This window comes from Candoia aspera, chromosome 9, assembly GCF_035149785.1.
Source record: "Candoia aspera isolate rCanAsp1 chromosome 9, rCanAsp1.hap2, whole genome shotgun sequence".
Lineage (NCBI taxonomy): Eukaryota > Metazoa > Chordata > Lepidosauria > Squamata > Boidae > Candoia > Candoia aspera.
Genome location: NC_086161.1, coordinates 8,291,010 through 8,307,638, shown reverse-complemented (window position 1 = coordinate 8,307,638; position 16,629 = coordinate 8,291,010). Strand labels below are relative to the sequence as shown.

General features: G+C 42.1%; 1 protein-coding gene across 3 annotated transcripts in view; it reads left to right on the top strand.

Moving 5' to 3' along the window:
• Positions 1 to 1,484: 1,484 nt before the first annotated feature.
• Positions 1,485 to 16,629, top strand: part of PRDM10 (PR/SET domain 10) — a 56,044-nt gene continuing 40,899 nt past the window's right edge. The window contains exons 1-3 of one of the 3 annotated variants that reach the window (XM_063311433.1): positions 1,494 to 1,611; positions 6,732 to 6,835; positions 16,355 to 16,527. In XM_063311433.1, coding sequence (XP_063167503.1) covers positions 16,435 to 16,527 — 93 coding nt within the window. In that variant the 5' untranslated portion in view covers positions 1,494 to 1,611; positions 6,732 to 6,835; positions 16,355 to 16,434. Of the gene's footprint in view, positions 1,612 to 6,731; positions 6,836 to 16,354; positions 16,528 to 16,629 lie in introns of all 3 variants that reach the window. The other 2 variants (XM_063311434.1, XM_063311432.1) reach the window with 2 other exon arrangements.

Here is a 16,629-nt window from a genome sequence, read left to right as displayed (position 1 = left end):
GACCGGAGAACGGATTGCCTTCCTGTGTTTTTCTGTGCTCCCTTTCCTCTGTCTCTTGTTTAGGTGCCAGCCTCTCTCTCTCTCTCTTTCTTTGCTTTTATTTATTTGAGTTGTTATGGAAGATAATTATCTGAAAGGTAGGGTAAAAATAAACTTCCTCTTTCTGAGTGCTGGCGCTATTCCTCCTTGCTATCTAGGCCTCAGGTATTTCTATAAAGGTGGGGGGGGATTAAATGCACTGTACGGTTCCCACCTGCCTCCTGAAATGGTTCAGTGCAGGGAGGATTACGTACCTTTCTTTTAACTGCCAGTTGGAACCAGCTCAGCGGTAAGAATTCCAGAAAAAATAGCACTGCCCTTGTTATGTGCACACAAACAGAAACAATCTGGATCCGTATTAGGAAAGATTTCTTATGGCTGAGATCACCCTCTTTCCATATGGTCCTGCAAATGGGTAATAAAGCCTCTTGTGGGGAGGACTGGCAGAGGGCCAATCCCTCCTCCCCCTTCTGAACATTCCTGAAAGTGAAAGCCTGAAAAGATGGCTGCAGTGTAAATCCACCGACAAACCAGCGTGGCCATTCTCACCACCGCAAGAACAGTACAATTTTGAATTTCAGGCAGCAGATCCACATCAAAGTTCGAAGGCTTTATGTTCGCATTTTAATTGGTGGCACTGTTCAAAAAAAAAAAAGAGAGGGATCAGAATGGTTGCAATGGGCTCATCCCTACCATACCCCAGTGAAAGTCCATATGCGGCTCCTCTAGCAAATATCCTTAGGCATCTCTCTGATAACATCAATTAGCACACCAGGCAAATTATTGGGTGCTCCTAGTGAGTAATTCCAGTAAATGAAATATGGTCCAGTATGCATTTGGACTAATTAGCCTCTTCCCCAAAGGGAGGGCGATTAGTCCCGGGCTGCAAAAATCCGGGCGAGCAATAGATGACAGCAAAGAGCGATTTCTGTCTCTCTTTAGAGCCATCAAGCGGCGCTCTCAAGTTTTGCAGCCCAGATCTGGTCGTTGCACCCGAACGAAACCTAGCGGCGGCGGTGTCCACGCTGGGCATCCTGGGAGCTGTAGTCCAACACTCTGGCGGACACCAGATCGAGGCGCGCGTCCTTACGCCGTCCCTTTTTGCCGACAGAGGGCGCTAGATTACTTCACGTTTATTCAGCCTGCGAGCACGAGAGGACGCTCGGGATTGGTGGACAGCTCCAATGCAATGTGGCGACGGGATGAGAGCTGTGTTGTGATTGGCGAGCTTGGTCCCCAAGCAATGGAGGCCCAAATCCAGCGCGCAGGGGTGTGTTTTCCCTCCCCCCGATATTTTTTTCTCTAAAGTCTTTGCTTAACACTATAATGTGGCTTGGGTGTCCTGCATTGAAATATTTTTGGAATCACTGCTTTAGACAAGCATGACTGCGGACCAATCATCTCATGGCTTTGGCAGCTGTTGCCAGGCAGATTATGCTAATGAACATGGGCGGTCTCCCTCCCCCCCGTTCTGCAGCTACCATTGTGAGGTGAGGACAGGTGGGCGGGGATGGTCTGTGGTGAGGCCCTAGGAATCGGCCAGGACACGATACCGTCACCGAACCCCCTCAGGTAAAACGATGGACCGACCCGGAGAAGGAGTTTGGCTCATGGTTCTGGCAAGGCCCCGTCAAGGGTTTTGGGGGGTTGTTGTTTTAGTCGCACCCAAGATGGCGCCGGGATCGGGACAAACCGTTTCCTCCCGCGGGTGGGGGAAGTGGTGTAGGGCGCTGCCATACCCCCCTCCCTGTTGGAGAGGTACAGTCCGCTTCCCCCTCCCCGCCCTAATCGGGATACCCCATCCGCCCCAGATGGGGGGAGAAAGAGCTGCCCCAGCTGGCCCTTCCCCCTCCCTGCTTGGTATAGTCCGGACCCCGGCACCTCACTAGACCGGGGGGGGTGTCGAAGCCATTTTAATGCCCCCTCCCCAGCGCTGTGGGCCTTTCCCCGGCCGAGGGCTGCTCGTCGTCCTTTCGCGGCTGGACCTTTCGCCCTCTGGCCGGCTTTCGGCTTTCCTTCCCCTTCGGCGACGTCGTGACTGGCGCCGGTCTGCGTTCTTCCCCCCTCCCGTGGCCCAGAGTGGTTGGGGCGCCCGGGGATGACCGTTGGGCGCGGGCGCCCGGGGCTCTTCGCGCCCTTGGGAGTGGGAGTCCGGCGGCGCCTCCCTTTGATTGGCTGGCGGCGCTCGGGGCGGGCGAGCCGCGGGGCCCCGGGCGCCCTCTCGGCTCCCGTTCTCGCTCTCGCCTGCCCGGGGCAGGGCTGCGCGCGCGCCGGGGCTGCATTCCCACGTGCTGATGCGCGCCGTGGCTGGTCAAACGGCGGGATGCGTGAAGCCCGACTGAGACCACCGGGCGGGTTGTGGGGGGAGCGGCTGGGGAGTTTTTCCAGGGAGGAGCGCGCCCGGGCCCCACGTGGCCGTGCGCCAGATCGAGGCGTGGGGCTGCTCCTTCACCGTCCAAATGGTTGGGTTGGCGCGTCAGGCTGAGCCCCGACTCGTGGAGCCGTGTTTGCTTGGAGAAGTTGCCATTGGCTGAGTGCACGCGGTGCTCCGAGCCATAACTGGCTTGCATAGCAATAAGCTCACACGTTGCGGGAAGCCGAACCAACTGCATTAGGGCTTAATGGGTACGTCCAGCCTATAGGTGTGTGCGCTATTCCCATCACTTCGTATCAAAAAGACACTGAAAAACAGTACGACCCGTATCTTGCTTTCCCACCAGCATGAGTACCGACACCGCCAGCCTTTGTCCAAGTTGATGGGAGTTGGAAATCCGAAAGATGTCATGGGGAATGACCTTGGAAGCTTGCGCTGAGTGATTAAAAAAAGGAAGTTGGACTTTCCACTTTCCCTTGATATTGGGAGCTGTGGTGGTTATTTGCCCTTGAGACAGTTGACTGGAGGTTTCTGCCCCTGCTTTATCAGGAATTAATATTTAGTGTGCAGTTAGGAAAAGAAAAGCTGCCTACATTTTTACGTATGGGTAAATGTTACCATTTGATCACAAAACTTTTCTTTGTCCCAACCGTTTTTCTGTTTTAAAACATAACGTGTTTTGCCTTTTCACTGCAGTACTATAAATATGGAGCTGCTTGTATCAAAAAATCCATTCTGTAGTCGGATAGCAGCTTCCAGTTTCCTGGTGCTAAAGCGAATAGGCCAGATACTCCCATCCATGCCCAAGGAGGGTAAAGGCAATTTACTTTTTTTTTTTGGCATGCGGCACCCCACTTTGGCATTGCACAGGGCCCCAACAGCAACACCTTGTGTACAAGCCCCTGCCCTCTTAACTCTTGGTAATGTGGGGCCATTAACAGGTTTTGTCAGCAAGCTTACCCTGGATGAATCAATTCCATGTGAGGAACCAAGCCAGGTATGACTATAAGTTAGGCCCAGGAATTTGAATTGCTCTCAGAAAACTATCGCAATCACAGCTCACAGCACAGAGTTACATAGCTATGATGACCTCTTATTCACCAGCAGATAAGCCATTATGTTTTACACCAATGGCAGGTCCCAGATGTTTTCAAAGGCAGCTCTTTGTAGCCTGCAGCACAGTAGTTCAATCACGTGGCGATAAATGTATGAGTCAGTGTTGCCAGGGCTTTTTGTTCTAGGTAGGGCTACAGGAAGCTCATCAGCCAAAGGTTGGTGAAGGTCCTCTGGCTCAGCCTCCATCTACTTATCTAGGGATAGCAATGAGTGCAAGATGACATCCAAGTTATGGATGGGAGTATCTGGCCTATTCGCTTTAGCATCCAAGTTAAGGATCCACTTCAGTAGTAGTGCCGTCCTGTCCAGAGTTACAGTAGGAACTGACAGATAATTTTTCTGAACAAACAAGTCAATCTTGGGTTCAGCTTCAGACTGCTTTGTACCATCCATGTCCTAACAGTCTCCACGCAAGGCATCAATGTTTCCATGGCATGTGCAGCCTGGACATGAAAAGTTGTGTATCATCAGCCTATTGATGAACCGACATGACCTCTTATGGAGAAGTTGAACAGTAGGAGGAAGAGAATCAAGCCTTGGGGCATACCACAAGTGAGTGGACCTGTCCTCCCCTAACACCACTGATGGGAACTACCTACTTAGGAAAGAGTAGAACCACTGGAGCCTAACTTAAAGAAAACCCTCAAAACTTAGAGAAAACCCTCAAAACAGCCAAATGTGAAGACACATGCTCTTACCTGGACTGTAGATTTTGGGAAGGGCAGAGAGGATATGCTCTTCAGAAACAGACAGGTAACCTCCCTCCATTAATAATTCTACCACACACTTTACCATTCTTTGACAGGTAGAGCATGTATTTTTAAAAATTCTTTGTGTTACAATACTCATGATGGGGTTCATCATTCTTGTAATCTGATCATCTAAGAGAAATGATGGGTTGCTAAGCTTTCCGCTTTGCTCAAAGAGATACTGTATACTAGTGTTTCTCAACCTTGGCAACTTTCAGTTGTGTGGACTTCAAGTTGAAGTGCACACACCTGAAAGTTGCCAAGGTTGAGAACCACTGCTGTATGCTCTCTTCTCATTGCTGTTGATCGCTTGAGGATTCTTGGCCCAGTTTGCAAGAGACTGCTTCCAGTGCATCAGTAAGATTAACCTCATAATATTTGAGGGGCAGATGTGTGCCTGCAAATATTTGAAATTTTATGATGGGCACAGGTTAGAGATTTGCAAGTGATTTATGCTCCCATGGTAGCACCTGCATTATCATCTCCCAGCAAAGAAGCTAAGCAGGTTTGGGCCTGGTTGGTACTTCTGTGGAAGATCACCAAGGAAAATCAGTGGTTTGCAGGCTAGACTGGGAAATTAAAATCCTATAAGAAGGAAGTAGCTTTTCTGCAGTTGGCAAGATGCAAGACAACAACAGCTCGAAGTCGCCTGGAGTCAGTTTTAACTTTCAGGAAACTTTTTATGATCTTAGATAACCATGCAAGTGACTTGCAGATTTCCTGATGATATGCCGGAATAGAAATGTGTGCCCTTTCTTTACACATTATGGGAAATGTGCTTATTTCTACACAGCGCTTAACTGTTAGGAAAAGTTTACCATACAAGTAGGTTTGAAAAGTGATTTATTCATATATGTTTTTTTTTCTTGATTAAGTGCTTGTATGTTTATAACATTCAATGATTTGTCAGAGGAGGTGGGAATCCTTGTATCTTACTGTAAATGTAGCATGAACATTGGACCTTGATCATGAACAGGACAGGCACCCGATTCTAGCTCAACTGGTCTGTGGAATATTTATTTTTTGTTTTAACCCAGGAAAATATTAAAGCAACACTTCTTTCATATATTATTTATGTATTTCTTCAATTTGTATAGCCGCCCATCTCAGACTAGTGACTCTGGGTGGCTAACAATCACATAAGAAAAGAAAAATCGCCAACGTCTCATTTTTGTTCTCAGTGATTTAATATTTATTTTAATTGCTCAGCAATAAACAGGCTGACAATGTAGTCTCAGGCTCCACTGATGCTGGGCTGTAGTGAAGACTGCTATTCCATGGCAGCCAGTGAGAAACGTCTGCATTGCAGGAGCAGGAGGCTACAAGTCCACAACAGAGCGGGCTTGATTCAACAAGTGATTTTATTTATAAAATCCAATTATTCATTACCTATAGATACTTTCTATACTATATTTGCCACTAATCTTGAAGGGACAGGGGTTATCCAGGTGTAGCCTGATGGCCTGAGTGTCATTAGCAATGGAGAATTACAGAATAGTTGCAAAATTGGGGGAGAGGTTAGGATATAACTGAAGAGGGCTATGATAAGAGATGTACCAAAGTCAACGTTTAAACAGAAGCAATCTTTACCGTTCAGGCTGAAATTGTATCCAAAGAGAATGCTACTTCCGTTAAAGTGAACTTATTTTTATCCCGATTTCCCATTCCAGCTGAATAGAATTGGAGCCAAAGGAACATAAGGACGGAGATGAGTTTTAATCACGGCTAGTGGCAGTTTTCAGACATTCATTTCAGGTTGAATGTCCAGGGTTTTTTTTTCCCCCCTGTAATTCTGTGTTGCATCATGGATAATTGATGTTGTGCTTCCATGTAATTGGCGTATTGTACTTCTCTTTTTCTGTTCAGATACAATCAGATCCTCAGGTCTAGTAATCTTAATCACCTTCCTACTAACCTGCCTTGAAGCACAATGTTATATAGAGTTTTTCCATGTGCAACATTAAATAATTTTTCAAATGAATTCAACAAGTATAAGATGACTTGTGCCATCTCTCTGTACTTAGTGCTCCATTAGGCTCTTACATCCCAGCCTCTTTAATGGAAAGAGGAATCACATAGATTTTTATATATTTATATCTTATAGTGGCTGATGCCCAACTTTCTGATATGGTCATTTGACTAATCAATAAAGTTACTTACTTACTTACTTACTTACATAGATTTTGGCATCTCAGTGAAAATTGCTAGCTGCTTTTGGGTATTAACCTGAATCTGGTAGATATGTTCATCACTGTCACTTTAGGATATTTTCACTGTATTTATGGAAATAAAGCCGTTAACATTTCTGGGGTTTGAGTGTAAATTGGATGATTTTAATAGAAGTGTTATGAAAGGGAGAAAGAACGTAGCATTCGTATGGTGTTAAACACTGTAGGCACATTCGACTGAATGTTACACATACTATAGTAATTTATCAAATCCATTTGCCACAGATGGAAGTGCAAAAGCCATTGCTCATACCACCCACCTTTTATGTGGGATAAGATGAAGCTAGTATTTCTACTCTGAGCTAAAGAAACCAACATTTTGCTCCAAGGTAATGGAAACAATGGGATAAGTAGAGTCATATCTTACAAGTAGACTATGTTACATGCATGGAACAAATGCGCATATGTCTGCAAATACTGCATGTTATATTCAAATTTTGTGTTTTGTAAGAATGTGGAATGTAGGCTAGCATTGTGGGGAATACAAAGAGGAAAGATTACTTGAGAGTTAAAGGATCAAAGCTGGATATCCTTTCATATCCAGAGAAAAAATGACTAGTTAGATACTGGTTTGCTTAGGACAAATCTGGCATCTCTAGTTGAAAGTACTTAAATGGAAGAACTTGGAGAGATTGGTTTATATATTCTGCTATAAGCCTTGGTTTGTTTGTTATTTGTTGGGCACACCACAGTTGATTGGTCTTATAATATTTTATTTATTTTTATTTATTTATCAAATTTATCACCGCCCATCTCCCCCACAAGGAGGGACTCTGGGAGTTCAGAATAAAATATGCTAGGCTGTAAGCCATAATATTCAAACCATGGCTGGTGGCTTAACTTGTATGCTGAGCCAGAAGCAATGCGTATTTTGTTTTAAGGCAATATGTGAATCGGGTCATTCCAATAATTGGGACTCCCAATTTTAACTTAACCAGAGGTAGTCTGTTAATTTCATTTCTTTATGAGTAGAAGATGGGAATAAGTAACAATAGTTGGAGGATAATGCTGTATATAAAGGGTAAAGACCATTAAAAGTCCTTTTCAGCCCTTCTGTGAGCTTATATTTTACCAGAGAATTGTCATTTGTTTTCAGTCATTTTTGGTGATCATAACAACAAATAAACATTAAAATATCAGGATGGCAAGTATTGTGATGAGACTTATATATAACAATACACAAAGATGAATAAAGATGTTTTGGAACATCAGTTTCTATTTGAATACCTTTTCATAATTTTTAATTTTGATGGCTAAGCTATGTGATTTGCTTGATTTTTAGTATGTGTGAACCCAGCCATTTGTGGTTCATTAAATCACATCTAAGCATGCACCATGGCTTAGTGTGCTGTGTAAATCTAGCCAATTATTGCCAATGGAAATTAGAAAGTTGATCCTCAATATTTGCCCCAAAATTTGATTGCTGATACAGTCTTCTGTTACTAAGCTTTGTCCTGATTTCGGCTATGTTTGCATAATAGGCTCATTATAGGAATGAGCCATATTTGACAAGGTTTATACAACATTATGAATTATAGTTTTTTAGTTTTCAAAGACTAAGTTCCCATAACATGCTAAACCACAAATAAGCAAACCCTATTTTAATTTAGCATGTTGTGTGAATCCCCTTCTATAGACTATAATGCAGTATACTTCATTGTACTTATAAAAGATAAAACTGATTTTCTGTGTAAGTTATTCAACAGCATTTCAGGATTGAGAACATGAGAGCTGCTTCAGAACCAATCAAGTGGCTGGTATGAATGTGCTTGCTGCCGCCAGGGGGCTGTTTCTTGTGTTTTTATGGTTTTTAATTCTGTAAGCTGCCCAGAGTCACCGTGTGTGAGTTGGGCAGCCTTATAAATCTGTTAAACAAACAAACAAATAAAATTTTAAAAAGTAGCTGTTCTCATAACAAAAATGGTTAATGACATCTATTGCTTGTATATATTTTATATTAAATAGTTTTATCCTACCAATTATTTGAATTCACACAAAATTTATTATTATTATCTTTCCAATGTGTTTCTGACCAGCTGCAGTTATTGCCACCTGTACATACCAAACTATAGCAAACTTGCAATAATCTTTTTAAAATCATAATTAATTTATTTCCATCTGAGGAGAATATTGATAGACATTGATTTTGTGAGCTACATCAATAAAAAAAGATTTACTCTGTGATTGAAGAATAGATTTCAAATCTGTCTTTCTAATAGTATTTACCTTTTTTCCTTTGGCAAATCCTGTGCACATAAAATGGTTAGCAGACACAATAATTTTGGAATAATTGAAAGTGTTTGACTCTTGGAGAGAAATTCTTTAAATTATTGCCAGTCCTAGATATTCCAATAACCTGAGCATGTAGAGTCCTCCACAATCATGAACTTGCCTGAAAGTAATTAAGGGTTTAGAGACATAGTAAGTACAGTTGAACGGAACATAACCTAATCATGCATCACTTTACTGGATTAGAAGAGAGGGTGTCTGTGCGTGTGTGCATGCGCGTGTGTGCTTTGAATTGCTGAGTACCTTGTTTTATAACCAGCGGTTGCTTTAGTGTTGGTGAAACAAAATAGTGGGCTTTCTTCATGGTTTGTTTGGATGGAACCACAGAACAATAACTATATACTTGATGTACTGTGTTTTTGTTGTGATAACCTGAATGTTAACTTCAATCTCTGCATAAAGCCTAGTGTTTGTTGGTTTTGAAGCTAGTAATATAATAACATAACATAGGGCATTCCTGTGCAGTGCTCCTTTCACACAATCAGCTATGTTTTCAATCAATTCATATTGATTCATAAATACACATGCACCTCAACAGATAGGCCTATTTTGGAAATAATCACCAGGATTATTAAAGCCATCATTTCTTAAACTCTAGTGGCTGGTTTGCACGTAGCATTGAATCAGAATGAGTGACTTAATCATGCTAAGTCAAAATGAGAAATTTATTAAGTGATGTCACAGCTAAAACCAAACATGTTATGCCTTTGCAAAGCGTCCTCAACTTGGCATACTCTTGATGTGTCAGAACCGCAACTCCCAGGATTCCTGTCCAACCTAGGCAAAGCTAGGAATTTGGGAGTTTGTTCCAACTCAACTAGAGGACACCCAGTTGAGGAAAGCAGCTTTAGCGTTCCGTGCAAACTCAGCCACCCATAACTCTGTTATCTGTTGTTCCTCAGTCCTCACTGTGTTATTTCAGAGGACCTGTTGAGCAGCCCAGACTTAGGCTGCTGCCAAGCAAATACTAAGGGTGGCCCCGTGTTCAAGCAGAAGCTGAACTGGAACTGAGGAAGAGTCATCTTTTTACATGTAGTATTGAGGAGGTCTATGTGAATATTTTGGAACCCCTCCTCCCAAATGATTTTGCACCATTTTAGTACTGAAGTGGAAAAAAAAATTCCCTTGTGATCAGTGGAATCTTGATGAGGTGCTGAATATAAGAACTGACTTTGAAATGGAAAACAGCTGGGAGGGAGCTGCCCCGTCGTTGCATCCCCTGATGCTTCCAGGTTCATCCAGTGGTTGCCATTGGTGCCTGTGTAGAAAAGTGCTGCATTTGGAAGAGTTTTGCAGTAGGAATGGAAGTTTCAGCACATCTCCATTTCCTTGACATACCTTATTCCTCCCGGGTTCTCTGCAGACACACACACACACACACACACACACACACACAATGTATATCACGGGAACAGGAATGTCGTTAGAGAACAACCCAATCGTTTTGCATAGCGGGATGATTTAAAAAAGCGTACGAGGGACATCTCCACTATTCATTGATTCTATGCGCTTCTACACACACAAGCTGCATATTTTTATAAATTATCCACATGCCACCGTGCTTTGTTATAGCGAGAAATCCCACTCTTTCACCCCCACTTCCCTTTTTGTAGTGCTAATTATATATAAAGCTTGTGGCCAGATCCTGACTGTCGCATCCAGCCCAAAGCAACAAGACCGGAGTTCCTTGAAAAAATATGAGCCTTAACTAATGAGCCCGTAGAGAAGAGGCCGCAGTCATGACCTAGCAGGCAGTGAGGTTATAAACAGTAGCACGTTTTAGCTCTGCTGCTGCTATGACAGATTCTCTCGCCAAAGGCGCTCTCCTACACGTAATACAATAATTAAATGAAACGTGGGACATAGCTTTTGCAAGCGTTTGTAGTGCTGCCTCTAAATCCAATTAACCACTTTCATCTGAAAGGCTGAATGATTACCCACAATATAATTCCACGTACAAAATCAGCCTATACGGAAATAAAATATGCTGCTGTTGCATCTGGCTTCCGGTGAGAGAAAATACTGTGGCTTCAGCACAACAAAATGACATTAATAGTAATCCCTGAATTTTCTAAGAGGAGCCGAAACCTTTGTCCCTGCTCTTCGGTGTTCTGGGTTTCAAGTAATGCCCAACTATATTGTTATGTGGTTGGTAACCATAACTGGATCCAGAGCTGGAGCTTTGAATATTGTATGCTATAAGAAGATGAAGCTGGAGGCAAAAGGAGATATTCGGATCGTTGTCTTTTTAGCAAAACTGATCAGTCCAAACAGTCTTCTGTTGCTTACTCAATCCCAGATGTGTTACTCTGGCCCAGATTTTCTATACAGGTAGTCCTCGTTTAGCGACCACAACTGGGACCAGCAACTTGGTCATTAAGCAAAATGGTCGCTAAATGAGACTGCAACTGTGTTCATGATCTTACTTCGGCTTTCCTTTGCTTTACAGACCTGTGAAGGTTGTAAATGCAAGGATTGGTTGTAAAGTTACCTTTTCATCACCATCGTAACTGCAAATGGTCGCTAAATGAGGTTGTTGCTAAACAAGGACTACCTGTATGAAAGTAATATTTCTGTTGGAGATATGTCCTAGATGAGATGGCCTAGCAATAACAGTGTAAAATGGTAAAATGAATGATATTGCACATGGAGATGCTCATGCTTATTTTGGAACAACTGAAAGGCTGAATCTCTCTTGTACAGATCTTGGTTTTTTTATCAGTGTTCTCTTTTTTAGTGACAAGGTGATAACTTCACTGAAATTGTAAGGAATTTTTGAAAGCAGTAAGATACTAGTAGGGACGCGGTGGCGCTGCGGGTTAAACCGCTGAGCTGTCGATCGGAAGGTCGGCGGTTCGAAACCGCGCGGCGGGGTGAGCTCCCGTTGCTCGTCCCAGCTCCTGCACACCAAGCAGTTCGAAAACATGCAAATGTGAGTAGATTAATTGGTACCGCTTCGGCGGGAAGGTAACGGCGTTCCGTGAGTCATGCTGGCCACATGACCCGGAAGTGTCCTATGGACAACGCCGGCTCCAAGGCTTAGAAACGGAGATGAGCACCGCCCCCTAGAGTCGGACTCGACTGGACTTTACGTCAAGGGAAACCTTTACCTTTACCTAAGATACTAGGAAAGGAAATAACTCCACAGAGTATGCTAATAATCCTGCCTTTATTTTTAGTCCTCCTCCTTCATCTGGCCTTTTGAGCTAGATTACTATTTTAGCTGTGATTTTGAATTGGGTGTAAGTTTCAAAATTATTTTGATGTCCCTAGGTCACCTCAAGTGCCCCAGGGATGAAAAAAGTGGGATCTAATTGAAACAGTGAATAAATTACAAGATACTTCCCCTTGCACATTCTTTTACCTCTTCACTCTGGGATATTTAGTTTCAGAACTAACCATATGGACTTTTTAAAATGTTTCTGCATATTGCACCTTAGATTTCAAGCAAAGTTTTAATTTTTATATATGGTACTTACCTTGGTTGATCCTTTAACTGCTGTGAGTAGAAGAGTGAATGCACTCATGCTGATAGAGGGCAATCAACTGCTTAATGTGGATTCAGTTCAGTCTGCAATAAAAATTCTTACCTAGCCACGTCACACTGAGTATCTAAGAGACTTCCACTGAATTTGAGCTCCTGGGCAAGTTAAGCTGTGTGAGGTCAGGAAACTGAGATTTAATGTCTAGTTCTAGTCTGGGGATAGTTTAGTATTAGTATTTTTGAACAGGACCTTCCATAACCATGCCTTGGAATTAATAATAGGTCTATATAGGGTACACTTGGAGGATAGAGATAATGTGAAAACAGAATAATAATAATAATAATAATAATAATAATAATAATAATAATAATAATAATAATAAATTGACCTTCCAATGTAACTCAGCCAAAGAAGCAGAATTCATTAAAGGCAGCTTTGACTGACAAAGTTTCAGAAGCATAAAATAAGACTAGGGCCCCATGAAACATTTGTAACTCAAAAATGCTTTGAGCCCAAAACACTCTGCTGTTAGCTCAAAATAATTGATTTGAGCTTAAAACGGGGTGTTTCAAGTTTGAAATGTTTTGCACGTTCCTCAAGAAAATTAAAATTCAAAGATTATTTTTTGTGTGTGTAGAAATCCCCACCCAGATTCAAGAAAAAAACAGTTTGGCTCTGGAAGCCAGTGAGATTGAGAAGGGGGGGGGAAAAATGATTGGCAAGAGAGTTAGTTTTGTATAGGAACAATGCAGGCATCTCCTTCCCTCTAGTACAGGGTTTCTCAACCTTGGCAACTTTAAGATGTGTGGACTTCAACAGAGTTGAACAACAAGAGAGTTGAAGTCCATGTCTCTTAAAGTTGTCAAGGTTGAGAAACCCTGTTCTCGTATGATGCTTGGTATAGGGTCTACCATCTTTCAACCTAGCCTCCTCATATTGTGAGACCCAAATGTCAGTCTGAATTCCTTGGAGGAAGGATTCATCTTCACTATGTTGGATAAAGCTGCAAGGGCATCATGGCATTGAATTTGGAACAGATGTTTCTCCACACAAGGCAAGAGTCTGTGCTTTCTCTGGTGTCCTAGAGGGTTGTTTATGCTGCCTTCTGTCAGGCGTGAGTGGCTTTCCCTCTCCACAATGCTGACATCCATTTATATCCTCCTGCCACTTGCCCTTTTAGCTGCTCTTAATGGCATAGGATATTTTTAAGCTTCCTTGCTCTCTTCACACCCACGCAGCTACCTTGCTGGATGGAGCTAGTCTTGAAGATCCAGCAGAGATGCAAGGAGTTGACCAAGGGCATTGCGTCTCCCTCACGTTGCAGTAAGCTGCATGCCCCTCTTCTGACATAGCACCAACTGTCACTAGCATACTGCATACTCTAGGATTACAAAAGGATAAAGAAGCACAAATGGGCCTCAAAATGCATTCTGCTGGCTTGGGAGGGGGAAGATAAATTCTGAAATTTTCAGAAACCGCAGTGAATTCAGTATTTTAATGTAATGCTTAGGGGCTTCAGCATCTTCTGAGACTGTTATTGCTAATTTGTTCTGATCAACTTCTACTTTTTCCTCTCCAAAATCTGCACTGATTTAGCTTCACAACACTGCTGCCTTTGGGGACCAAGTGACCTAACGAAAGCAATTTTTGAGACCATCCATTTGTAAAACCTCTTATTATTTCCGCCATTTCTCACGAAAACCTGTAATGGCCTCCCCAAAGTCAATCTTTGGTAGTCATAGGTAGGAAAAAGTAGGATTTGGGAAGCTGGTGTCTTCTGAACAGCCCAGGGTGCTGAGACAAAGACTTCTCCCGGCATCATTACCATTACGCACTGTCCAATAATGTAAAGGAATTCAAATCATACTGGCTTCATAACATGGTTACAGTGTTGATTTTCTGTGTATTTCTGTGATGGGCTTTGTTTGTCGTTCTGCATTACTGATTTGAGTCCCTGATGAAAAGTCCTCTAGAATTGCAAGCAATGTCAATACAGGACTTTTACAGCCTTCCCCTCCACCTTGTAAACCAAACTCCATGTGGGCACAAATTATGACTAACCATAATTTGTATCTAACATTCAAATGTGCAAGAAAGTCAACAGAGTCCTTTTTTCCTTGTGCTTTGGCAAGGGTTGCTAAATATTAGATCATCTCAGGGAGCCAAGCAGCGTAGAATAAAATTCATTGGACGTGCCAAAAATCAAATGGCCTCAGTCGTGCTCTGATTCTGAAGTCTGTAATTTAATAATGGCACTGGAGATGAAGTACTGGAAAGGTGCTGAATGATTGTCTAAACCAATCAGTGGAGCTGTAAATTAGACTTTTGAGATTCCCCATGGCAGACTGAGATACTTGGTTAAAATCACAAGGCTTAAATAAAACTGTATATAGAAGCAATTTGTCCAAGATTCCCCAGTTTAGGTAAATTGGAATTTAAGCTTCATTTTAAATTCTCACATTTCATCTGTGTAGATGGGAACAGGAAGAAACCCCCTGGTTAAATATTGAACTGGAAAAATAAAACAAGACAATTAATGTGTTTATCTGGGCTGCAAAAATGTGGGTAATCACTAAATGCCAGCTAGACAAAATGCTGACATTTGGTTCCTATCTAGTGTTCACCTGGATATTTGTAGGCTAGATATGGTGCGCCTACAATTACAGTTCAGCTTTCTGTTTTTCTTGCTAAAGTTATAAGTTTTGAAAGGCAGATAATGACCAAGGAAGCCGCAATGGATTGTGCTTCATTCATATACAGTATGTTCCTGAAGTTGTTCATGAATGTGAAATGTCACAATTAGCTTCATAAGATCTTTTAACACAAGTTGATGTTATTAGGATAATTCACTAAATACATTAGCACTAAGTAATTTATTTGTGTGATCAAGTCTGCCAGTTGTTCCTTTCCTGTGAATGCAAACTGTATTCTTATGTGATTCTCCCTCCTGGTCAGAACAAAAGCAAGTGTGTTTCCTTTCCATCTGGCAGAAATTCGCTTTGATTTGAGGAACATAGAAGAGAGGTTGGGGGCCATTGCTTACAGGTTTCACTGTCTGTCACCAATACAGTATATATATGCCTGCACAGGTATGCAAACACAGAAATGTACAGTATGTATGTACATACTAGTATGTTTATAAATTGATTAATTGCCCTACATAGCAATAACTTACGGTGTATACACAAACACACAAGGGATGTGCAATGAGAAGGAATACAATGACTTTCTGTCCTTGTGAATATAACAATTTTTTTCCTGTAGAAATGTACTCTCTTACATATACTGTATATTTATTTTTATTTATTTATTCATCAGATTTTGCCACCACCCATCTCCCCCCAGACAATATTGCATCCTGAATGGTGTAGACTAGAGTCTTAAAAGAAAAATGCTTTCCTAAATGCTGGTTAGATATTCATGACTGACCCCAGTTTTATCTCTTACTTGCTGTGAATCACGTGTAACTGTTTGTTGCCTTGGTCATATGTCACACTAAACCCTGCTTGGCTTAATTGTGGTTAGTTGAATAAGCCACAACAGACCAGTACATACAGCATGCCAGGCCATAAACCTTGTTTTACAAACCATTTCTTAAATCTATTTTATTTACTAGAGGTATATCCTGCTTTTTATTCAGGAGCCCATGGCAGTGCACATAATACGTACAAATACCTGTATGAAGTCATTGTGCATATGGACATAGTATAGGTTCAATCCATTATAGCTAGGTTCACGCAAAGTAATATTATTGCCTAGCGTGATGTTTGACTCCAGCCAATATTGATTTAGATTTCAAATCTTAATTCTCAAAATAGTGCTCTAGCGGAAGGAACGAACCCAGTTATGGTTTCCTGTTGAGCTTAATAGTATTCATACGAAAAGAGGTTAATCTCTGCTGTATTAATCAAGGAGCTTGATTTGTATGTGTGTGTGTGTGTGAGGGGGAGATGCTTCCTCTCACATGGTAATAGGTAGGGAAGTATCACAGCTTTCTTTGTGTTGAATGCTAAATGTACTATATTGTTATAGGTTTCTTTGATATTTCCTTTTCTGTCATTATAGCTGTTACAGATTACAGTACCTTGTCTCAAAACACAGCAGACAGATGAATCTCCTTAGACAAGCTTAGTTTCATCATTAACGACCACAGAATGGAGCCCCATAGCAGAGATGAGATGGATTTGAAAGAGGAAACTGCACAAGTGTGGTCTGAATCAGTTGAGCAGGAGCAGAATACGACTCAGGTGACCAAAAGTGGTTGTAGAATTCTTTCCTTGTTGATGTTTGTGGGTCTATATACGAACAAGGTTTTTCTGAAATAGTTTAACGTGTGTTTTGAAGTGATT